Raw genomic sequence first — 21,833 nt, forward strand, 5'->3', positions numbered from 1 at the left:
TCTCTTAATTTTTGCCAGAGCTGTATATTTTTAGCTAAATAACCTGTTATTAGGGCTTTTTAATTCATTTGGCAAAACAACAATTTAATAAAACAACATCCTTTAAAGTAGAAATGCTGACTCTACTTTTCGGATTATGAATCCTTTATGGAACCATACATTTTCCAAATGATCACAATGCTTGCTTGTGACTTTATATAAACTCATGGATACCGAATGCTTAATAAATACATTACTTGAATTTATACTAAAAATTCCCAGTAAAATGTCATCTTTTTATTAGCGTGCAATTAAAATGTTTGATACATGTGCTCTGTGTTCTATGTAATACAAGAAGAATGAGTAATAGGGCACCACAGTTTTTTCGAGTGATGCATGATGTTGCAGTGATCATCACCGCAGACATACCTCTTCTCTCAGCCCACACAGGAAAAGACTTAGTAGTAGTTTATATGACAGGTTGAGACTCCTACAGGTAATGGCAAGAGACAGGGCTCTTTCTACCAACATTTCAATGTTCAGCGCCATCAGGTATTTATGAGAATTCAGTTATTATCTCACAGCAATTAAGAAAAAATGTGATTTTTTTTCATGTCAATTAAAAGAGGTTGTTTTCCATTTGTGATGGGCTCTTCAATGTACCCTTTCTCATTTTCTTCTTTTTGTTTTAGTTACTAAAATGGACACCCCAGTCACGGACCTTAAGTCACCAGCAAACAGGCCGCAGTCACCCGCTTCCAGTTCTACAGGTCAAAAAGGTAAATCAAGATGTGATATTCCTCAAGGATCTACTGTTTGTATCTCTGTTGGCCAGTGGAGATGGTTAAAAATATTATTTTAAATACTTCTAATTCAAACACATGAGTCCCATAAGGCCCATATCAAGATTTCCACTAGTTACTTACATTATGTATGCGGTATCACTAAACTCAACATTTTTCCAATTGTTATAAATGGAGAAACAAGGGCCTCCAAAGACATTGTTGTAAGATGTGCGATTGGATTAACCTGCTAAGCTGCCATTTGTGGCTCTTTGTGATCCTTCTGCTTCTTTTCCTTTCTTTTTCATCTATAGGAACTATTAAAATTACACTTATCAGACAAAAATCATAAGGAATATGAACACCTAAAAAAAGGATTCACATCGGACACATCAGATTTACTTGCATTTGTTAATGCATATCTATTTAAGCAGTTACTTTTTATATATGGCAATATTATTATGTTGACTGCATTACCCTATCATGGTGTAGATACATGATTTTATTGTAGTTTTGAGCATTTTTTCATTTTTCTACCTTTGAAATTATCGGTGAGAGTTGCAAGAAATATAGTTTATATTGACTATTCAACCCTGACTAGAAAGTATTTTTTAAAGAGTACATTGCTCCTAATCTTAATAATATGGTTTCAGTGCTAAGTGCTTACAGTCATGCCCGAAAGTGTTGACACCCTTGAAGTTGTTCCAGAAAATGAAGTATTTTTCCCAGAAAATTATTGCAATTACACATATTTTGTTATGCACATGTTTATTTCCTTTGTGTGTATTGGAACAACACGAAAAAAATGAGAAAAAAAGCAAATTGGACATAATTACACAAAACCCCAAAATGGGCCAGACAAAATATTTGTCATGTTATTATTATTATTATTATTATTATTATTATTATTATGTTCAACTTAATATTTGGTTTCACACCCTTTGGACAAAATAACTGCTATCAATCGCTTCCTATAAACATCAAAAAGCTTCTTGCATTTCTCAACTGGAATTTTGGACCACTCTTCTTTTGCAAATTGCTCCACGTCTCTCATATTTGATGGTTGCCTTCTCCAAACAGCAATTTTAAGATCTCTCTACATGTGTTCAATGAGATTTAGATCAGGACTCATTGCTGGTCACTTCAGAACTCTCCAGTGCTTTGTTTCCATACATTTCTGGGTGTTTCTTGAAGTATGGTTGGGGTCATTGTCCTGCTGGAAGACACATGACCTATGATGTAAACTCAGCTTTCTGAGGCTGAGCACTACATTGTAATCCCAAATCCTTTGGTAATCTTCAGATTTCATGATGCCTTGCACACAGTTAAGGCACCCAGTGCCAGAGGCAGAAAAACTATCTAAAAAAATCTTAGAACTTCTACCACATTTGATTGTAGATACTGTATTCTTTTCTTTTTAGACCTCATTCTATTTTCGATAAACAGTAGAATCATGTGCTTTACCAAAAAGCTGTATCTTGGTCTCATCTGTCCACAGGATGCTTTACCAGAAGGATTTGGGCTTTTTTATGTCTCTGTGTCAGCAGTGTGGTCCTACTGGGTCTCCTGCCATAGCATTTCATATCATTTAAATGTCAACGGATACTTCGCGCTGACAATGATGCACCCTTAGCCTGTAGGACAGCTTGAATTTCTTTGGAACTTGATTGCGGCTGCTTATCCACCATCCAGACTATCCGGCATTGAAAGCCTTCATTACTTTTTCTCTGCTGTCCATGTTGAGGGAGATTAGCTACATTGCCATGGGTTGTATACATCCTGACTATGTTACGCACCATGGACAAAGGAACATCAAGATCTCTGGAGATGGACTTGTTACATTGATATTGTTGATATTTTTTAACAATTTAGGTTCTCAAGTCTTCAGACAGTTCTCTTCTCCTCTTTCTGTTCTCCATGCTTAATGTGGCACACACAGACATATACCGTATTTTTCGGACTATAGGACGCATCCAGGTTTTAGAGGTGGAAAATAGGGAAACAAAATATTTGAAGCAAAAAAATGTGGTAAAATATTTAATAACATAAATAACATACTATTATATGTGGTGTTATTATATATAATAGTATGTTATTATGTTGGAAGCTGCGGGACCAGTGTGGTGGCTGTGAAGTACTATATGAAGATGCTGGAGAGTGAGTATAAGAATGGGGGCACAGGGCTTATATTGAAAGCACCACTCCAGCACTGCAAAATAACACTGGAGTGCTGCTTTAAGATCCCATGGAAGAACTATAACTCCCAGCATGTCCTGCAGATCCTATGACATGCTGGGAGTTATAGTTCACCACAGGAGTGGCAGAGTGCTTTATTGTGTATTGTAAAGACTAACCTCTTAATTGTGGCAGCCAGCCACTGTGGTGAGGTAAAAGCATCCCATGACTGCACACAGAGCCCTCCCTCTTGTTGCCTCTCCACAGCACAGGTTATGAGGAAGCTGCAGATTCTAGTGGGGAGCCTGAAGGACCTGTGATGATGTCAAGAAGAGGGAGGGCTCTGAGCTGCCATGTGATGCTCCAGCCCACCCACTTCTGACATCATCACAGGTCCTGTTTGTGCACAACACTCAGCGTCCAAGCATGGCAGGCAGGTACGCAGCGATCTCCTCTCTCCTCTGGCCCCTGCTGCTGCCTCCTCCCCAGGACACACAAATCTCCCTAGCTGCTGCAGGAGTCAGCAGCTGAGGGAGCCATGTGTGTCGCTGCTTAAGTGCAGCATTCATTTGCTGCTCCCGGCTCACCGCTCAGCTGATCGGTGGGCGGGGAGCAGCTAATAAATATTCACTGCACTTAATCAGCGGGACCATGTGCTTTCCCCAGCAGCTGATTCCGGGCAGCGGGGACATCCTGAAGTGGGATAACAGTGCGATCCCACTCACTGCTGCCCCCCTCCCCACATGCTATATCCGTACTATAAGACGCACCCACACTTTCCTCCCAAATTTGGAGGAAAAAAAGTGCGTCTTATAGTCCGAAAAATACGGTAATGCCAAAATTGAGTCAACTTTTCCCCATTTTATTTGGTTTCAGGTATGATTTTCATATTGTCCACACCTGTTACTTGAGACAAGTGAGGTTGAATGAGCATCACATGCTTGAAACAAAGTTGTTTACCCACATTTTTGTAAAGGTGCCAACAATTTTGACTGGGCCATTTTTGAGGTTTTGTGTGAAACTATGTCCAATTTGCCTTTTTTTCTCTGTGTTTTGTGTTGTTCCAATACACACAAAGAAAATAAACGTGTATAACAAAACATGTGTAATTGCAGTATTTTCTGGGAGAAATTTTTAGGAACAATTTCAAGGGTGCCATCTAGTGATGAGTGAGTGTGCTCGTTACTCGAGTTTTCCGAGCATGCTCTGGTGCTCTCCGAGTATTTTGGGCGTGCTCGTAGATTATGTTTGTGTCACTGCAGCTGCATGATTTGCGGCTGTTAGACAACCTGAACACGTGCAGGGATTTCCTGTTTGTTTGTAATGTAAATGTAGCAATATACTCACTGATCGCCATCTTCCATAAGTTCCAGTGCTGCTCCGGGCCTCTTCTAGGTCACATTACTTCTATTCTGACTAGCTATAGTTTATGTGTGAACTCGATGTGATTGCATAAATGTAAACCTTTGGAATCTTGTGCTGACACTCTATAGACTTACATTGTGAAAGAAACTTTCGGCACACACATAGACCCCAGTGTAAGCCCGCAAGTCGGAATAGAGATCATGTGAGCCAGACGGGGACCATAGCGGCGCTGTAAACTGGGAGAGATGGTAATCAGTGAGTATATTAACACAATTACAGTGGGGGGAAAAGTATTTAGTCAGCCACCAATTGTGCAAGTTCTCCCACTTAAAAACATGAGAGAGGCTTGTAATTGACATCATAGGTAGACCACAACTATGAGAGTTCAAATCCAGAAAATCACCTTGTCTGATTTGGCAAGATTTATTTTGCTAATTATGGTGGAAAATACGTATTTGGTCACCTAAAAACATGCAAGATTTCTGGCTCTCACAGATCTGTAACTTCTTCTTTAAGTGGCTCCTCTGTCCTCCACTCATTACCTGTAGTAATGGCAATGTTTGAACTTGTTATCAGTATAAAAGACAACTGTCCACAACATCAAACAGTCACACTCCAAACTCCACTATGGTGAAGACCAAAGAGCTGTCGAAGGACACAGAAACAAAATTGTAGCCCTGCACCAGGCTGGGAAGACTGAATCTGCAATAGGCAAGCAGCTTGGTGTGATTAAATCACCTGTGGGAGCAATAATAAGAAAATGGAAGACATACAAGACGATTAATAATCTCCCTCGATCTGGGGCTCCACGCAAGAGCTTACCCCGTGGGGTCAAAATGATCATAAGAATGGTAAGCAAAAATCCCAGAACCACATGGGGGGACCTAGTGAATGACCTGCATAGAGCTGGGACTACCGTAACCAAGGCTACCATCAGTAACACACTACGCCGCCAGGGACTCAGGTCCTGCAGTGCCAGACATGTCCCCCTGCTTAAGCCAGTACATGTCCGGGCCCATCTGAAGTTTGCTAGAGAGCATTTGGATTATCCAGAAGAGTATTGGGAGAATGTCATATGGTCTGATGAAACCAAAGTAGAATTGTTTGGTAGAAACAAAACTTGTTGTGTTTGGAGGAGACAGAATGCTGAGTTGCATCCAAAGAACACCATACCTACAGTGAAGTATGGGGGTGGCAACATCATGCCTTAGGGCTGTTTCTCTGCAAGGGGAACAGGACAACTGATCTGTGTCCATGAAAGAATGAATGGGGCCATGCATCTTGAGATTTTGAGTGCAAACCTCCTTCCATCAGCAAGGGCATTGAAGATGAAACGTGGATGGGTCTTTCAGCATGATAATGATCCCAAGCACACCAACAGGGCAACAATGGAGTGGCTTTGTAAGACGCATATGAAGGTCCTGGAGTGGCTTAGCCAGTCTCCAGATCTCAACCCCATAGATAACCTTTGGAGGGAGTTGAAAGTCCATGTTGCCCAGTGACAGCTCCAAAACACCACTGCTCTAGAGGAGATCTGCATGGAGGAATGGACCAACATACCACCAGCAGAGTATGCCAACCTTGTGAAGACTTACAGAAAACGTTTGACCTCTGTCATTGCCAACAAAGGATGTATAACAAAATATTGAGATGAACTTTTGTTAATGACCAAATACTTATTTGCCACCATAATTTGCAAAATAAATCTTGCCAAATCAGACAAGGTGATTTTCTGGATTTGTTTTCTCATTTTGACTCTCATAGTTGTAGTCTACCTATTATGTCAGTTAGAGGACTCTCTCATCTTTTTAAGTGGGAGATCTTGCACAATTGGTGGCTGACTAAATCCCTTTTTTCCCCACTGTACATTACTTACATATTTACAATTGCTTAGCTAATAAAAATATATTATAAATAAGTTTTTAATAAAACGTAAAAAGACTAGGCATCAATAGTTGGGCCTCCATCCTGCTCGGCCCTTATTCACATTGAGTTCATTTCTGACACATGGCGAGGTTTTAATACTAGAGATTAGGACCATCCTGGCTGGGTACAACTGGAGCCTGGTGGGATGGCTTTTATGCTTTTTTTAAATGAAAAACTGTGTTTACTAAGTACCCTATGTTATTTTTATGCCCTATTGCTTTTTTAATTACTTATAGCAAGGTATATGTTCATTTTGTTTCTATCTTAGGCTTTGTCTATTTAATGGCATGAACATGCTCCTACACATTGCATGTATACCAATTTATACTCAAGTTCATTTGTTTCGGTTTTGCTGTAGTATATGTGTAGTAATTAGAGATGATCAAATAGCTTCGGATAAGAGCTTATCTGAATAGCTAGAGCGCTTACTGAATAGATGCATTGGTAACCTGGATACCTGGAATGCTCCCAATAATCAGCTGTTCGGGGCGCAGCTGCATGTGTCGCGGCTGTGTGACAGTCACAACACGTGTATGGAGAGCCTGTTTGTTTGGAGCATTCCAAGAATTCAGGGCACCAATGCATCTATTCAGTAAGTACTATAGCTATTCAGATAAGCTCTTATCCGAAGCTATTCGATAAACCCTAGTAGTAACATAATCATTGAACCCCGTCTTCCCTGATTTTCAGCGCTGCTCCGGTCCTCTTTTACGTCACGTGACTTCTCTATTCCGACTTGCTGCAGTTTATGTGTGAACTAATGGATCTTGTGGTGACGCTCCATAGACTTACATTATGAAAGTGACTTCCCGCTCACTCATAGAATGCAGTGTTAGCCGGCAAGTTGGAGTAGAGAAGAAGACCATAGCTGAGCTGGAAACTGGGAAAGATGGCGATTAGTGAGACTATTAACACATTTACATTGCGAATACCTGGACACAAGTTTACCAAGTAAATATATATTTGTAGTGCTTCTTTCATAAGATTTTAAAAGCCTTTAAAATCAGCGTTGCTGAAGTGCAAAACCCCGTAGATCAAATTTATAGCAGGGGTTTTACCGTTTTATTTCAATAAAACATTATAAAAGGTTGCTAGCGGGGCCAGCGCCACCATCCGGCACATCTGGGCAAGTGTTGTGGCCCTGGACAAATGAGGGGGCCCACTACACTATGGGGCCCATGAGTCGGGGAAGTCCGGTGCTAGCTCTGGCTAAGGGCTCCCCCTTCAAATACTCACATCTCCCCATTCCACTCTGCTCCGGTCTCCTCAGCGTCTTCTGACTCTGATGACTCAGGGCAGAGGGTGCAATGATGTCACTACTGTGCTCCCTCTGCCGAGCAGTGCATAGAGTCAGAAGATGCTGAGTTAACCGCAATACTGTGTGGAGGACTATGTGGTGCCCACAATACTGTATGGAGGACTATGTGGTGCCCATAATACTTCATGGAGGACTATATGGTGCCTATTACTGTATGACGGACTATGTGGTACCCATAATACTGTATGGAGAACTATGTGATACTTATAATACTGTATGGAGGACTATACTGTCTGATCTAAAATGAAAAGTCTGTAGTCATTCTGTGTGACTGCAGACTCCTGAATTCCCCCAGAGTACATTTCTAAGCCATTGTAGAATTTACAATAGATATCACTCATGTAATGTAAGAAGTCAGTGAAATATTTGGCATTGTACTATACCTATATTTCTCTGCCATATCTGTGCATCATGAATTGTGCTATGTGTTATAGGGGCCCACTAAGACCCATTTTGAGGCCCACGGGCCTGCGGCCCATGAAAACCTGGAGCCTGGAGGGTCAACAAAAATTAGTCCACAGGGAATAAAAGCATAACATAACAAAAAAAACATTACTTACCTAATTTGTCTCCTGCCATTCCTTTTTAGTTAGTGTTTACTTCCCCATAGCTGTTATTTGTTCACATGATGGCTACAGCCAATGGCTGGCCTCAGTGATGAAGCTGGCATGGACCGAAAAGGTGTCAGGGATGCCAGCAAGTGGAAGGAGGTTTGCAAGTGCTCTGATCCTGCATCCATGGGCTACCGGGTGGATGTGAATCATTTCACAGGAAACAAACTTTTAGTTGAGCACAACTGCACAAACGAGGGCTCGCTGCTGTGCTGACAGAGGGTGGAGTAGGGTGAACACGACAAGCTGCTGGACTGTGAGAGAGGTGCAGATGGATGTTATGGTTGATTGAGAAAGGTGGGGTGTGCTTGGTATCTAAGATCAGTCAAAAACAGCAGGAATGTCCATTTCCGTATCAGCTGACAGGCTCTCTCTCACCCTGACTAACAGTCCCCTGCCCATGAAAACCGTCCTGTGTACCTAACAACTGTATGCCTCAGTCCTAACTAAATGTCAAAATCCACAATAGACCACCTCAAAAGGTGCAAGCTGAAGGTTTTACAATGATCCTCACAATTTCCTGTTCTGAACATAATTGAAAATCTGTGGCTGAACCTCAAAATAGCAGTGCATGAAAGACGACCCAGGAATTTCACAGAACTGGAACAATTTTCCAAGGAAGAATGGATGAAAATCTCTGAAATAAGAATTAAAAGACTCTTGACTGGCTATAAAAAGCATTTACAAGCTATAATACTAGGCACTAACCATGCAGGGTGCCCAAACTCTTCCACATTCCTTTTTGTAATTTTTGAAATGAAAATGATGAAATAAATAAATAAATGAAAAAGTATATATATATATATATTGCCTAAAATACAAAGGAAATGTGTCAGCTTTAACTTTAGCCCTTTTAGAGATCATTTAATCTTTAACATCCTTAACTGTTCATAGTAACAGTAATTTTGACCAGGGGTGCCCAAACTTTTACATGCCATTGTAAGCAATGGGGCAAGTGCCCACCAGGCAGTCTATTTTTCCAGGGGACAGCTTCCCCAATAAAGGTATATTTGGTATTACTGTGTAAACCACACTTAAGCCAAATATGAATGCAAAATTCATTGCTCTGTATAGCTTTTCTCAGAATTAGCAACAGGAAATAAACCTTTAGTGGGTGTATGTCGTGCACATGCAGAGCAGTCATGAAATTACTTATGAAGTCGGCAAATAGGGCAGGAAGCCATCTATACCATGAAGTCTAGATAAGCATTCTGTAAGGGCTGTCTCATAGATTATATGATACAAACATCAGAAAGATAAGTCTGATTAACATCCAGATGTACATGCAAATTATTTCTGTGAGGACAACAAAACTGAATCATTACAAGCTAAAAAACAAATGATTCAGAAAATAGCAATGCTATATAGATACTTGTGGTCATCTATATATATAATCGTCTAAGGTCCATTTCCGTCTGTTTGTTTGTAACGGAAATCCCGCGTCGCTGATTGGTCGCGCCCGGTCGCGACCAATCAGCGATATTGGGATGGGATTTAAACACCGCTTCACTTTTTACTATTGATGCTGATGCTGCCTATGCAGCATCAATAGTAAAAAAAATATAATGTTAAAAATAATAATAAAAAAAAATCGTGATATTCTCACCTTCCGGTGTCCCCGGCAGCTTTTCCCGCTCCTCGTGATGCTCCGGTCCCAGTAATTCTTTGCGGTAATGACCCCAGATGACGTAGCGGTCTCGCGAGACCGCTACATCATCACGGGTTATTGCCGCAAAGCATCACTGGGAACGGACCTGGCGGGAGCATCGCTAACTAGTATAGCTAGTATATAAGTATTTTTTATTTTAATTCTTTTTTTTAACAGGGATATGATGCCCACAGTGCTATATACTACGTGGCTGTGTTATATACTATGTGGGCTGTGTTATATACTACAGGGGCTGTGCTATATACTATGTGGGCTGTGTTATATACTGCGTGGGCTGTGCTATATACTACGTGGGCTGTGCTATATACTATGTGGGCTGTGCTATATACTACATGGGCTGTGCTATATACTACATGGGCTGTGTTGAATACTACGTGGGCTGTGCTATATACTACACGGCTGTGCTATATACTATGTGGGCTGTGTTATATGCTACGTGGGCTGTTATATACTACATGGCTGTGCTATATTCTATGTGGCTGTGCTATATACTACATGGATGTGCTATATACTATGTGGGCTGTGTTATATACTACATGGGTGTGTTAAATACTACGTGGGCTGTGCTGTATACTACGTGGCTGTGCAATATGCTATGTGGGCTGTGTTATATACTACGTGGGCTGTGTTATATGCTATGTGGGCTATGCTATATACTGCGTGGGCTGTGCTATATACTATGTGGGCTGTGCTATATACTATGTGGGCTGTGTTATATACTACATGGGCTGTGTTATATACTACATGGGCTGTTTTAAATACTTCATGGGCTGTGCTATATACTATGTGGCTGTGCAATATATTACATGGCTGTGCTATATACTACGTGGCTGTGCTATATACTACGTGGGCTGTGTTATATGCTACGTGGGCTGTTATATACTACGTGGCTGTGCTATATTCTACGTGGCTGTGCTATATACTACATGGCTGTGCTATATACTATGTGGGCTGTGTTATATGCTACGTGGGCTGTGCAATATGCTACGTGGGCTGTGTTATATACTACATGGGCTGTGTTTTATGCTACGTGGGCTGTGCAATATACTACGTGGCTGTGTTATATACTACGTGGCGGTGTTATATGCTACGTGGGCTGTGTTATATACTATGTGGGCTGTGTTATATGCTACGTGGCTGTGCTATATGCTACGTGGGCTGTGTTATACAGTGCCTACAAGTAGTATTCAACCCCCTGCAGATTTAGCAGGTTTACACATTTGGAATTAACTTGGCATTGTGACATTTGGACTGTAGATCAGCCTGGAAGTGTGAAATGCACTGCAGCAAAAAAGAATGTTATTTCTTTGTTTATTTTTTTTTTAAATTAGGAAAAGTTTTTTCAGAGGGTCATTTATTATTCAACCCCTCAACCCACCAGAATTCTGTTTGGTTCCCCTAAAGTATTAAGAAGTAGTTCAGGCACAAAGAACAATGAGATTCACATGTTTGGATTAATTATCTCTTTTTCCAGCCTTTTCTGACTATTTAAGACCCTCCCCAAACTTGTGAACAGCACTCAAACATGGTCAACATGGGAAAGACAAAGGAACATTCCAAGGCCATCAGAGACAAGATCGTGGAGGGTCACAAGGCTGGCAAGGGGTACAAAACCCTTTCCAAGGAGTTGGGCCTACCTGTCTCCACTGTTGGGAGCATCATCCGGAAGTGGAAGGCTTATGGAACTACTGTTAGCCTTCCACGGCCTGGACAGCCTTTGAAAGTTTCCTCCCGTGCCGAGGCCAGGCTTGTCCGAAGAGTCAAGGCTAACCCAAGGACAACAAGGAAGGAGCTCCGGGAATATCTCATGGCAGTGGGGACATTGGTTTCAGTCAATACCATAAGTAACGTACTCCACCGCAATGGTCTCCGTTCCAGACGAGCCCGTAAGGTACCTTTACTTTCAAAGCGTCATGTCAAGGCTCATCTACAGTTTGCTCATGATCACTTGGAGGACTCTGAGACTGACTGGTTCAAGGTTCTCTGGTCTGATGAGACCAAGATCGAGATCTTTGGTGCCAACCACACACGTGACGTTTGGAGACTGGATGGCACTGCATACGACCCCAAGAATACCATCCCTACAGTCAAGCATGGTGGTGGCAGCATCATGCTGTGGGGCTGTTTCTCAGCCAAGGGGCCTGGCCATCTGGTCCGCATCCATGGGAAGATGGATAGCACGGCCTACCTGGAGATTTTGGCCAAGAACCTCCGCTCCTCCATCAAGGATCTTAAGATGGGTCATCATTTCATCTTCCAACAAGACAACGACCCAAAGCACACAGCCAAGAAAACCAAGGCCTGGTTCAAGAGGCAAAAAATCAAGGTGTTGCAGTGGCCTAGTCAGTCTCCTGACCTTAACCCAATTGAAAACTTGTGGAAGGAGCTCAAGATTAAAGTCCACATGAGACACCCAAAGAACCTAGATAACTTGGAGAAGATCTGCATGAAGGAGTGGGCCAAGATAACTCCAGAGACCTGTGCCGGCCTGATCAGGTCTTATAAAAGACGATTATTAGCTGTAATTGCAAACAAAGGTTATTCCAGAAAATATTAAACCTAGGGGTTGAATAATAATTGACCCACACTTTTATGTTTAAAATTTATAAAAATTTAACTGAGCAACAAAACTTTTTGGTTTGTAAGATTTATGCATCTGTTAATAAATCCTGCTCTTGTTTGAAGTTTGAAGGCTCTAACTTATTTGCATCTTATTAAACCTGCTAAATCTGCAGGGGGTTGAATACTACTTGTAGGCACTGTATATACTACGTGGACTGTGTTATATGCTACGTGGCTTTGCTATATTCCTCTGCTGTATCTGTGCATCATGAATCGTGGTATGTGTTAAAGGGGGGCCCACTGAGACTCTTTCGCCCGGGGCCCTCAAAAACCTGGAGCCGGCCCTGGCTTCACTGATTGGCTTCACCAATCAGCGACGGCCACAACTTGGCACAGGATTTGAACCACGCTTCGCTGATTGGTTGCGCCCTGCTGGCCGGCCGAATCCTGTGTATTCATTGCATTATTCTTAAATCTTCATAAATAAACTACATACATATTCTAGAATACCTGATGCATTAGAATCGGGCCACCATCTAGTATAGCATAAATGACTCTTGGACAAATACTTGTTGGGGTTGTTGAGAACAGGTAAAAAAAAGGGGAAGATCCAGCAATGGGTGGAGGTGTCTAAAAAATAACTTTTATTGGAAAGTTATAAAAATAAATGACAGACACACATTGTCAGGCACTGGCACACAATTAGAAAAAGTCGATGCGATTCGACTTAAGTCTTAGTCGTGATCTGACCCAATTTAGAATTATACAATATACAATTATATAGTCTGTTCGGGAAAAATGATTGGTTAAACAATGAAAATAATTAGCATATGCTAATAACATACAACAACAATCGATATAAAAATAAATACAGAGTACAAAAAAAGGTTATGCAGAATAAAATTAACACATATACTGTATATAATGTAGTGTAATCCAGAAAATAGGCTAGGACAAAATAGAAAATATATTCTTCAATATTTTTTGATTAAGTCTTGTCTAAAATTGAGGAATACTGGTATCTAGCATAGAAATCCAATAGGACTCACGGTTTAATAATTTCCGTTGGTGTCCCCTCCTCTGTGTGGTTTATACAATTTCTCAATCCCACTAAATTTAAAATGGGTTAAATTGCCCTTATGTGTATTCGCAAAGTGTTTGGAAACTGCAGATGTTGATAAGGCTGTAGGATTGACCGCATCAGGTAAATGCCGTCTGATACGAGCTTTAAGTGGACAGGTTGTACACCCTACATACTGAACTTTACATTCCATATATTCCATCAAATACACTACAATTAATGTAGTCATGTATAGGGAATTCAGGGGAATTTTGTAAGAAATAAAATGTGTTTGTTTTTTGGCCAAAATCACATGCTTTGCAGCGTATCGCTCCACATTTATAAAAACCTGTGGCATTAAGCCATGTACCACGATTGCACAATTTTTGCGGATCAAACAAACTGGGAGATAGAATTGAACCAAGAGTGGGGGCTTTCTTTGCTGCAAATCTTATACTGTTTTTTGATAGTATCTCCTTTAATTTGGGTATATACGGTACTTTTTAACAATATTCAATATATGTTCAATATGTTATAATATTGTGGACTATAGTGTGTAGTGAATGTAACACCCAATTTGTTCTGGTTAGTCCTAGCATCTGATTTGGTTTTATTCGTCAAAAGTTTTTTACGGTCCATTCTGGACACCTTATCTTGTGCGGTTTTAAGATTCCATTTGGGATAACCCCTGTTGTAGTAGTCTCTCACAAACGTTATCAGATTCAATCAAAAAAGTGCTATTGTCCGTGCAATTCCGTTTAATTCTTATGAATTCCTCGTAAGGGAATATTTTTAATTATGGGGGATGGATGACATGATTTTTCTTTGTTTTGTTAAGAACAGATCCGATATGTAACACCACCGTATAAGACACTTATGTTATTGTGGATGGAAAAATGTCAACTGTATGTCAACTGATAATAAATTATTTTTTAACACATAAATATTATTACACTACTTGTTTCAGAGCCAAAAGAAAATAAAGCAGACATTTCTCCAAAGGCAGCACATCAGCCAGGGAAGAAAGCAGCCCCACCTCCTCCGATACCAGCCAAGACAAAGCCCAGCGCCAGCCAAGCCAACAAGTGAGATTTTAAATCATAAAACACTTTGGTAGCAAAAAAAAGAAAAGAAAAAAAACGAATAGATGGGCCCTATTTATTGACACATGTAAGGACTGTCAATCTAGTTTGATCACTATGGTAGAAAATAATTTGATCGTTTACCTCCTATGAGAAGGTTCATTACTAAGATATTCTACATTGCATGCAACATTCTTTAGATGCCAACACATAATTCTTAAAAGGTAATCCGTCACAAGGTTTTTGCTATGTCATATGAGAGCAGCATGATGTAGGGGCAGAGACTTTGACTTCTTCAATTTGTCACTTACTAGGCTATGTGGTTTTGCTTTAAGGAAATCAGTGTTTTATCAACAAAAAATTATCACTTGAGGTCTAGGTGTCTTGCACCTCCTAGTCCAACCCTCCCCCAGCACTGACTAGCAGCTTTCTGTTAACATAAAAATATACACAGGAAAGTACTAATCAGTGGTGTGGTCAGGGTTATATAGAGATCAACATTCTGAGCGCTGCTAGAACTGGAGTAGAGGAAACACTGATTAGATCACAACATTTGTAGCCAGTTAACTAAGTAACACGTCACTGGAATCAGGGTCTCTTCCCTACATCATACTTCTCTCAGATTGCATAGCAACAACCTGCTGATTGATTCCCTTTAAAGTCAGTAAAATCCTTCTTCAATGGGCTTCTCTTAATGGTAATTGCAGGAGGCACTGAACAAAAGTTTAAATGTATAGCTATAGGGCAAGGAAATTAGTTTTGACCATTAAACTGAAATTGAATTGAATTGGATATTGAAAAATTGATTGAAGGTGAATATTGACTTCAAAGTTTCAGACATTTAAAAAAGCCCACTTAACTCAGAGGTGAGGAGTAGAGATGGGCGAACTCGAACAGTAAAGTTCAGGGTTTGTATTGAACACCTAGTGTTCATGCATGGACCTCGACCATGAACTTCTGAAGGAAGTCCATGATACTGTTTAGGTATGGCACCCCGAACATTGGCTGTTTCCCACCCTGTCACCTGTGTGACAGCGCAAGAAACACCAGTAGTAAGATCATTACCGCTGATCAGAGAGCTGCAGGTCCCACACTGTCAGATGACAGCTTGAGCCAGGAGATGTGACCAGCAGTAAAAAGGTTACCGCTGGGAATAGGCATTGACTGATGAGAGAGTAGTACTCTCATCAGCCAATGCCTGCTGTCGCTGATAAAAGAGAGAGCAGGCACCGCTGTTGGGAGTATTCACCAGTCGATACCTGTGCAATAACTAAATAAATGATGTGGTGTCTTTTTTATAACCAGCGTGCTGCAACCCTCAGCTGTCAGCTTTATCACGGCTAATTGTCAAGAATGGAGGGATCCCATGCCGTTTATTTAAATTATTTAAACAAATTAATAAAAAAACAGTGTGGGGTGCCCCCATATTTGACAGCCAGCCAAACTAAAGCAAACAGTTGGGGGCTGGTATTCTCAGGCTACAATTAGCAAACCGCAGCCACCCCAGAAAAGGTGCATCTATTAGACGGGACAATTCTGGAGCTTTGCCTGGGTCTTCCCACTTGAGGTGGCAAGTGGGGTAATAGTTGTGAGGATGATGTCAGCTGTTTTGTGGTCGCTGACATGAAGCCCACAGATAGTAATGGAGAGCCATCTATAAGACACCTCCATTACTAACCCCATAGTTAGATTGTAAAAAAAAACACAGCCAGAATAAATAATATGCACGCAGCTGTCTTCATAGCCTTTGCTGGTTATTGAGCATAGGGGGACCCCACATCATTTTTTGGGGGTAGTCTCACCTATATGTACCAATTAAAGATAAGCAAACAGCTGTGAGACGATATTAATAGCCTGGGAATCTTTATGGCTATTGGCTCCTTCTCAGAATATTAACATCAGCCCTCAGCCTTCCCTCTGCTGCTTATGAAAATTACAAAGGAACCCCACTCTTTTTTTTATTATTTTTTTAACCCCTTACTGACATCGGACGGGATAGTACGTCCGATGTCAGCTCCCCTGCTTTGATGCAGGGCTCCGCGGTGAGCCCGCATCAAAGCCGGGACATGTCAGCTGTTTTGAACAGCTGACATGTGCCCGCAATAGAGGCGGGTGAAATCGCGATTCACCCACCGCTATTAACTAGTTAAATGCCGCTGTCAAACGCAGACAGCGGCATTTAACTACCGCATCCGGCCGGGCGGCCGGAAATGAGCGCATCGCCGACCCCCGTCACATGATCGGAGGTTGGCGATGCTTCAGAATAGTAACCATAGAGGTCCTTGAGTCCTCTATGGTTACTGATCGCCGGTAGCTGTGAGCACCACCCTGTGGTCGGCGCTCACAGCACACCTGCATTTCTGCTACATAGCAGCGAACAGCAGATCGCTACTATGTAGCAGAGGTGATCGTGCTGTGCCTGCTTCTAGCCTCCCATGGAGGCTATTGAAGCATGGCAAAAGTTTTAAAAAAAAGTTAAAAAAATGTGAAAAAAATAAAAAAATATAAAAGTTTAAATCACCCCCCTTTCGCCCCAATCAAAATAAATCAATAAAAAAAAATCAAATCTACACATATTTGGTATCGCCACGTTCAGAATCGCCCGATCTATCAATAAAAAAAAGCATTAACCTGATCGCTAAACGGCGTAACGAGAAAAAAAATCGAAACGGCAGAATTACGTTTTTTTTGGTCGCCGCGACATTGCATTAAAATGCAATAACGGGCGATCAAAAGAACGTATCTGCACCAAAATGCTATAATTAAAAACGCCAGCTCGGCACGCAAAAAGTAAGCCCTCAACCGTCCCCAGATCATGAAAAATGGAGACGCTACGAGTATCGGAAAATGGCGCAATTTTTTTTTTTTTTAGCAAAGTTTGGAATTTTTTTTCACCACTTAGGTAAAAAATAACCTAGTCATGTTAGGTGTCTATGAACTCGTAATGACCTGGAGAATCATAATGGCAGGTCAGTTTTAGCATTTAGTGAACCTAGCAAAAAAGCCAAGCAAAAAACAAGTGTGGGACTGCACTTTTTTTGCAATTTCACCGCACTTGGAATTTTTTTCCCATTTTCTAGTACACGACATGGTAAAACCAAAGATGTCGTTCAAAAGTACAACTCGTCCTGCAAAAAATAAGCCCTCCCATGGCCAAATTGACGGAAAAATAAAAAAGTTATGGCTCTGGGAAAGAGGAGAGAAAAACGAACACGGAAAAACGAAAAATCCCACGGTCATGAAGGGGTTAAAACACCAACCGGTATGTAAAACTAAATATAGGAAGAGCCAAGTAGTGGATAATAAGGTCAACTATGTCCTTCAAAACAAGAATTGTGGTACCAGATAAAGATGCAAAGAACTTAATGTTATTTTACAAGGAGTGAACAATTCACATCCTGTGTGAGATTTCAGTGTAGACCAGGAAGGAAAAATATTTAGAATTGAGAGTCCTCAGTGGTTGATACCTTTTAATGGCTAACTGAAAAGATGGTAACAAATTGCAAGTCTATGCCTGATGAAGAGACCGGAGTAGTCTCGAAAGCTTGCAATTAGTTACCATCTTTTCAGTTAGCCATTAAAAGGTGTCAACCACTGAGGACTCTCAGTTCTAAATATTTTTCTATCCACTGGCTAACACGATACCAAGATATATATCTTTCCTGGACCAGGAAGGAGTGAGTCATTCCACAAAAATAGCAGAAACAAGATGATAAAAAAATAACTAAACAGGTGTGATGTCAGCCTCAATGCATGATCAACAAGTTAACAGAGCATAAAGGAACCAACCATGTCCAGAAAAGAGAACATGGGAATGCAGTCCAATGTGTATCGCTGCTTACAGTGTCTTCATCAGGAGTACCTAGAGTTTTTACATAGACTGAATGGAGGGGAAGGACTTATTGGCCCCTGCCCCACCATTATATTCAGCAGCATCTGTGTTCTTAAAGCAAACATGCAGCTGAATTCAGGATAATACTCCAATATGGGACAGTGAGACAGGTCACCAAATTCAGGACAAGCCCACTTTATCTGAGACAGTTGGCAGATATGAATTACATCAGATATGTGTAACTTGTGTATTAGCCTACTGCCATAGACTGCACTAATGATTACACTGGCTTATGAGTACTGTTGGACTAGCACCCCAGTGTTTTAAGACAGCCATGAATAATGCGTGCTATTACAAGCATCTTAAGCACCTTAAGTAGTTGGAGAGTACATGGCCCTCATCTATGCCTCTCTGTTGGGACAAAGCATGATCAAGAGAAAATGCTCTGGCAAAGGTTTGCCTGCTTTGGGGTTGTGAATTACATCTGTCTGAATGTCTCTTAATTAGGATTTTTACAAAATATATAATGGACATACTCACAAATAGCATCATCTGTTAATAGAACCTTTATGTTTTCTTAGACCCACGCCTGAAACACAGACAAAACCAGGAGAAGAGAAGAGGGAGAGGCAAAAGGAAACAAGTAAGTTTGTCCCAGGGGATTTAGTTCAGGAGAAATATAAGATCTTAAAATTATACAAGTACAAGAGATGGGGAATGGTGGTAAAGCGGATATGTTAACAGTTTTGAAAACTCAAATTGCATACAATAGTAAGTAAATATCTTAGAGTGGATGAAACTGGTGTATTTACTGCACTTTGAAGATCCATGTTAGAATAGTTATATAATATTTTAGAAAATTGTAACTCAATCTCTGCCCATCTAATTTTATTGACAGCTCCTCAGTGTCCCCTCCTGCTGCTGAGATCTCACACTGATCACTACAAGCTGAGGCTGTAAGTTAGTCTGAATGGGTGGAGACTGAATACACTTATACTTATGAGCTCTTTTACATTGTAGTTGCACTAAAAAAGAGAGCTATTTAACATTGAATGCAGTTTGTATTGTGAAATCTGGTGACAGATTAGTTTTAAAGTCTACCACCACTGAATAGCTAAAAGTTAAAGAATGGATGCAGTTAACCATAATATCACTCTTTCCCTTTTACTATATGAGGAGTCTAAGAAGGTGGGTGATTATTTTAGTCCTCAATCTGTAAAGCATGCTTTAGGTTTTCCTGTACTTACCAGTAAAAAATAAGGAAATACTGCAGTCACCAATGGATTTCTTACCTCAACAGTGAAATTAGCGTTCCCCTCTAAGAGTACGAGTTACTATCACCTATCCACACGACAAGTAATGAATGTTAAATTGATGAAGTTCACTTGTGGGTAGGTGGGCTAGACTGGTTACAAATACCAGAAGATGACAGTTGTTTCTCTTCTGAAGATCAGTGAGATTTGCAGCAATCACACCCCCACCAATCAAAACTGTATCGCCTAACCGCTTAATTTTTTTAAATTATTTCTTTGAAAACACTTTTGTTCTAACAACCATTTTATCTACTGAAATTATGTGAAGGAACATTTATGAAATGGCAATACTCATTATTTCTCTTTTACAATCTCTTTAAAGATTTGTTTGAGATTATATTATTTTTTCTTATATGCTGCAGATAGTTCAACTCTGGATGGAATGAAAATTTCGTCAGTGAAGTTGGCACATCCCACAGCAGACAGGCCAAAGATGCAGGGAAAACGTCTACCAAAGAATAAGTTTGCCTCCTCAGGGGTAAGAATGTTTGCTTACTCTTCTACTTGCCTGTTATTATTTATTTTGTGATTCCTTGTGACAGCTTGCATTATATTCCAGTGCTGCATTCACAATTCTGACTTTTGCTTATAGAAAAGGTCAGTTAAATCATTAGATTGATTAGATCAGAGTACCAAGCAGTGCCTATTGTAAAGGCTACCCGCCAAAGGTTCCCAGTTCCAGGCTTACTGCAGACGTTAGACCAACATTAAATGTTTTTAGACAGAGGAGTAACTAGAATCTGATGGGCCCGATGCAAAATTTGGATCTGGGTGCCCCCTCATGTTGGTCAGATGTATGGGCCCTTGTAGCATTTTAAATTCTACAAGAATATCGGTGTTGCTACCCCCCACATTATGTAGCAATGTCCCCTTGTACTGTACTAATATTCCCCATCCTTGGCCCCTTCCTGGTATATATGTCCCTCATCCTTGGCCTATATGTCCCTCATTTTTGGCCCGTTCCTGGTATATACAGTATGTCCCCCATCCTATGCCCCTGCCTCCTATATACACTGATGAGAAAAAGGGTAACAATGTTATGAACCTTTGACTTTTAGGTTCCATATTTCACCATCCACTACTGCTTCAAACATGAGACTACCAGCATTTTATAGACAATCACCTTGGCTATATCATACATAAATTTGACTTGCAACTATTTAGTATATGATTAGGTATGCAGATTCTTGTCATGTCACTGCATTGTTACTGTTTTGCTCCTAAAAATCTAAATTTTAATTTTATTATTTTGCTAGTTTTTCGTAAATCCACCTTTGGCTTTCAACACTATCTGAATCCTTCTGGGCATGCTCTCGATCAGATTCAAGCATGTCTCAACCGAAATCTGATCCCAGGTCTCTTCTACACGTTCCAAAAGTTGGTGCACACTGGTCATCTCACTTGGTTATGTAGGAGCAAAACAGTAACAATGCAGTATAAAATGATGGTAATCTCACATTCAAAGGCTACTTTCACACTAGCGTCGTGCACTGCACGTCGCTATGCGCCGTTTTGTAGAAAAAACGCATCCTGCAAAAGTGCTTGCAGGATGCGTTTTTTCTCCATTGACTTGCATTAGCGACGCAGTGCGACGCATTGCCACAGGTCGCAACCGTCGTGCGACGGTTGCGTCGTGTTGAGTCGGACCATCGCCACCAAAAAACGTTGCATGTAAAGTTTTTTGGTGCGTCGTGTCCAGCATTTCCGACCGCGCATGCGTGGCCGGAACTCCGCCCCCTCCTCCCCGCACCTCACAATGGGGCAGCGGATGCGTTGAAAAACAGCATCCGCTGCCCCCGTTGTGCGGCGCTTCCACAGTACGCGTCGGTGCGCCGCAACGTCGCATTGCGACGTGCAGTGCACGATGCTAATGTGAAAGTAGCCAAAGCTGTAGTGGATGGTGAGATATGGAGCCTGAAAGTCAAATCTTCAAAACATTGTTAACCTTTTGCTCATCTTTTGCTCATCATGTCCCCTATCCTTGCCCCTTTCTGGTATCTATGACCCCCATCCTCGTTCATATACCCCCAATCCTGGGTTACTTCCTGGTATATATATGTCCCTTATCCTGGGCCCTTTACTAGTATATATATCCCCCATTCTGGGCTCCTTGCTGGTATATATGTCCTGGGTTCCTTCATGATATTATGTCCCCTTTT

At 41.0% G+C, this 21,833-nt stretch overlaps 1 protein-coding gene across 2 annotated transcripts in view; it reads left to right on the plus strand.

The window, feature by feature from the left end:
• Positions 1 to 21,833, plus strand: part of SH3D21 (SH3 domain containing 21) — a 188,467-nt gene that overhangs the window by 141,809 nt on the left and 24,825 nt on the right. Inside the window, exons 13-16 of one of the 2 annotated variants that reach the window (XM_077295856.1) lie at positions 672 to 758; positions 14,415 to 14,532; positions 18,943 to 19,004; positions 20,037 to 20,135. In XM_077295856.1, coding sequence (XP_077151971.1) covers positions 672 to 758; positions 14,415 to 14,532; positions 18,943 to 19,004; positions 20,037 to 20,135 — 366 coding nt within the window. Of the gene's footprint in view, positions 1 to 671; positions 759 to 14,414; positions 14,533 to 18,942; positions 19,005 to 20,036; positions 20,153 to 21,833 lie in introns of both variants that reach the window. The other variant, XM_077295855.1, reaches the window with a different exon arrangement.

The sequence above is a fragment of the Ranitomeya variabilis genome, chromosome 3, assembly GCF_051348905.1.
Source record: "Ranitomeya variabilis isolate aRanVar5 chromosome 3, aRanVar5.hap1, whole genome shotgun sequence".
NCBI classification, from domain to species: Eukaryota; Metazoa; Chordata; class Amphibia; order Anura; family Dendrobatidae; genus Ranitomeya; species Ranitomeya variabilis.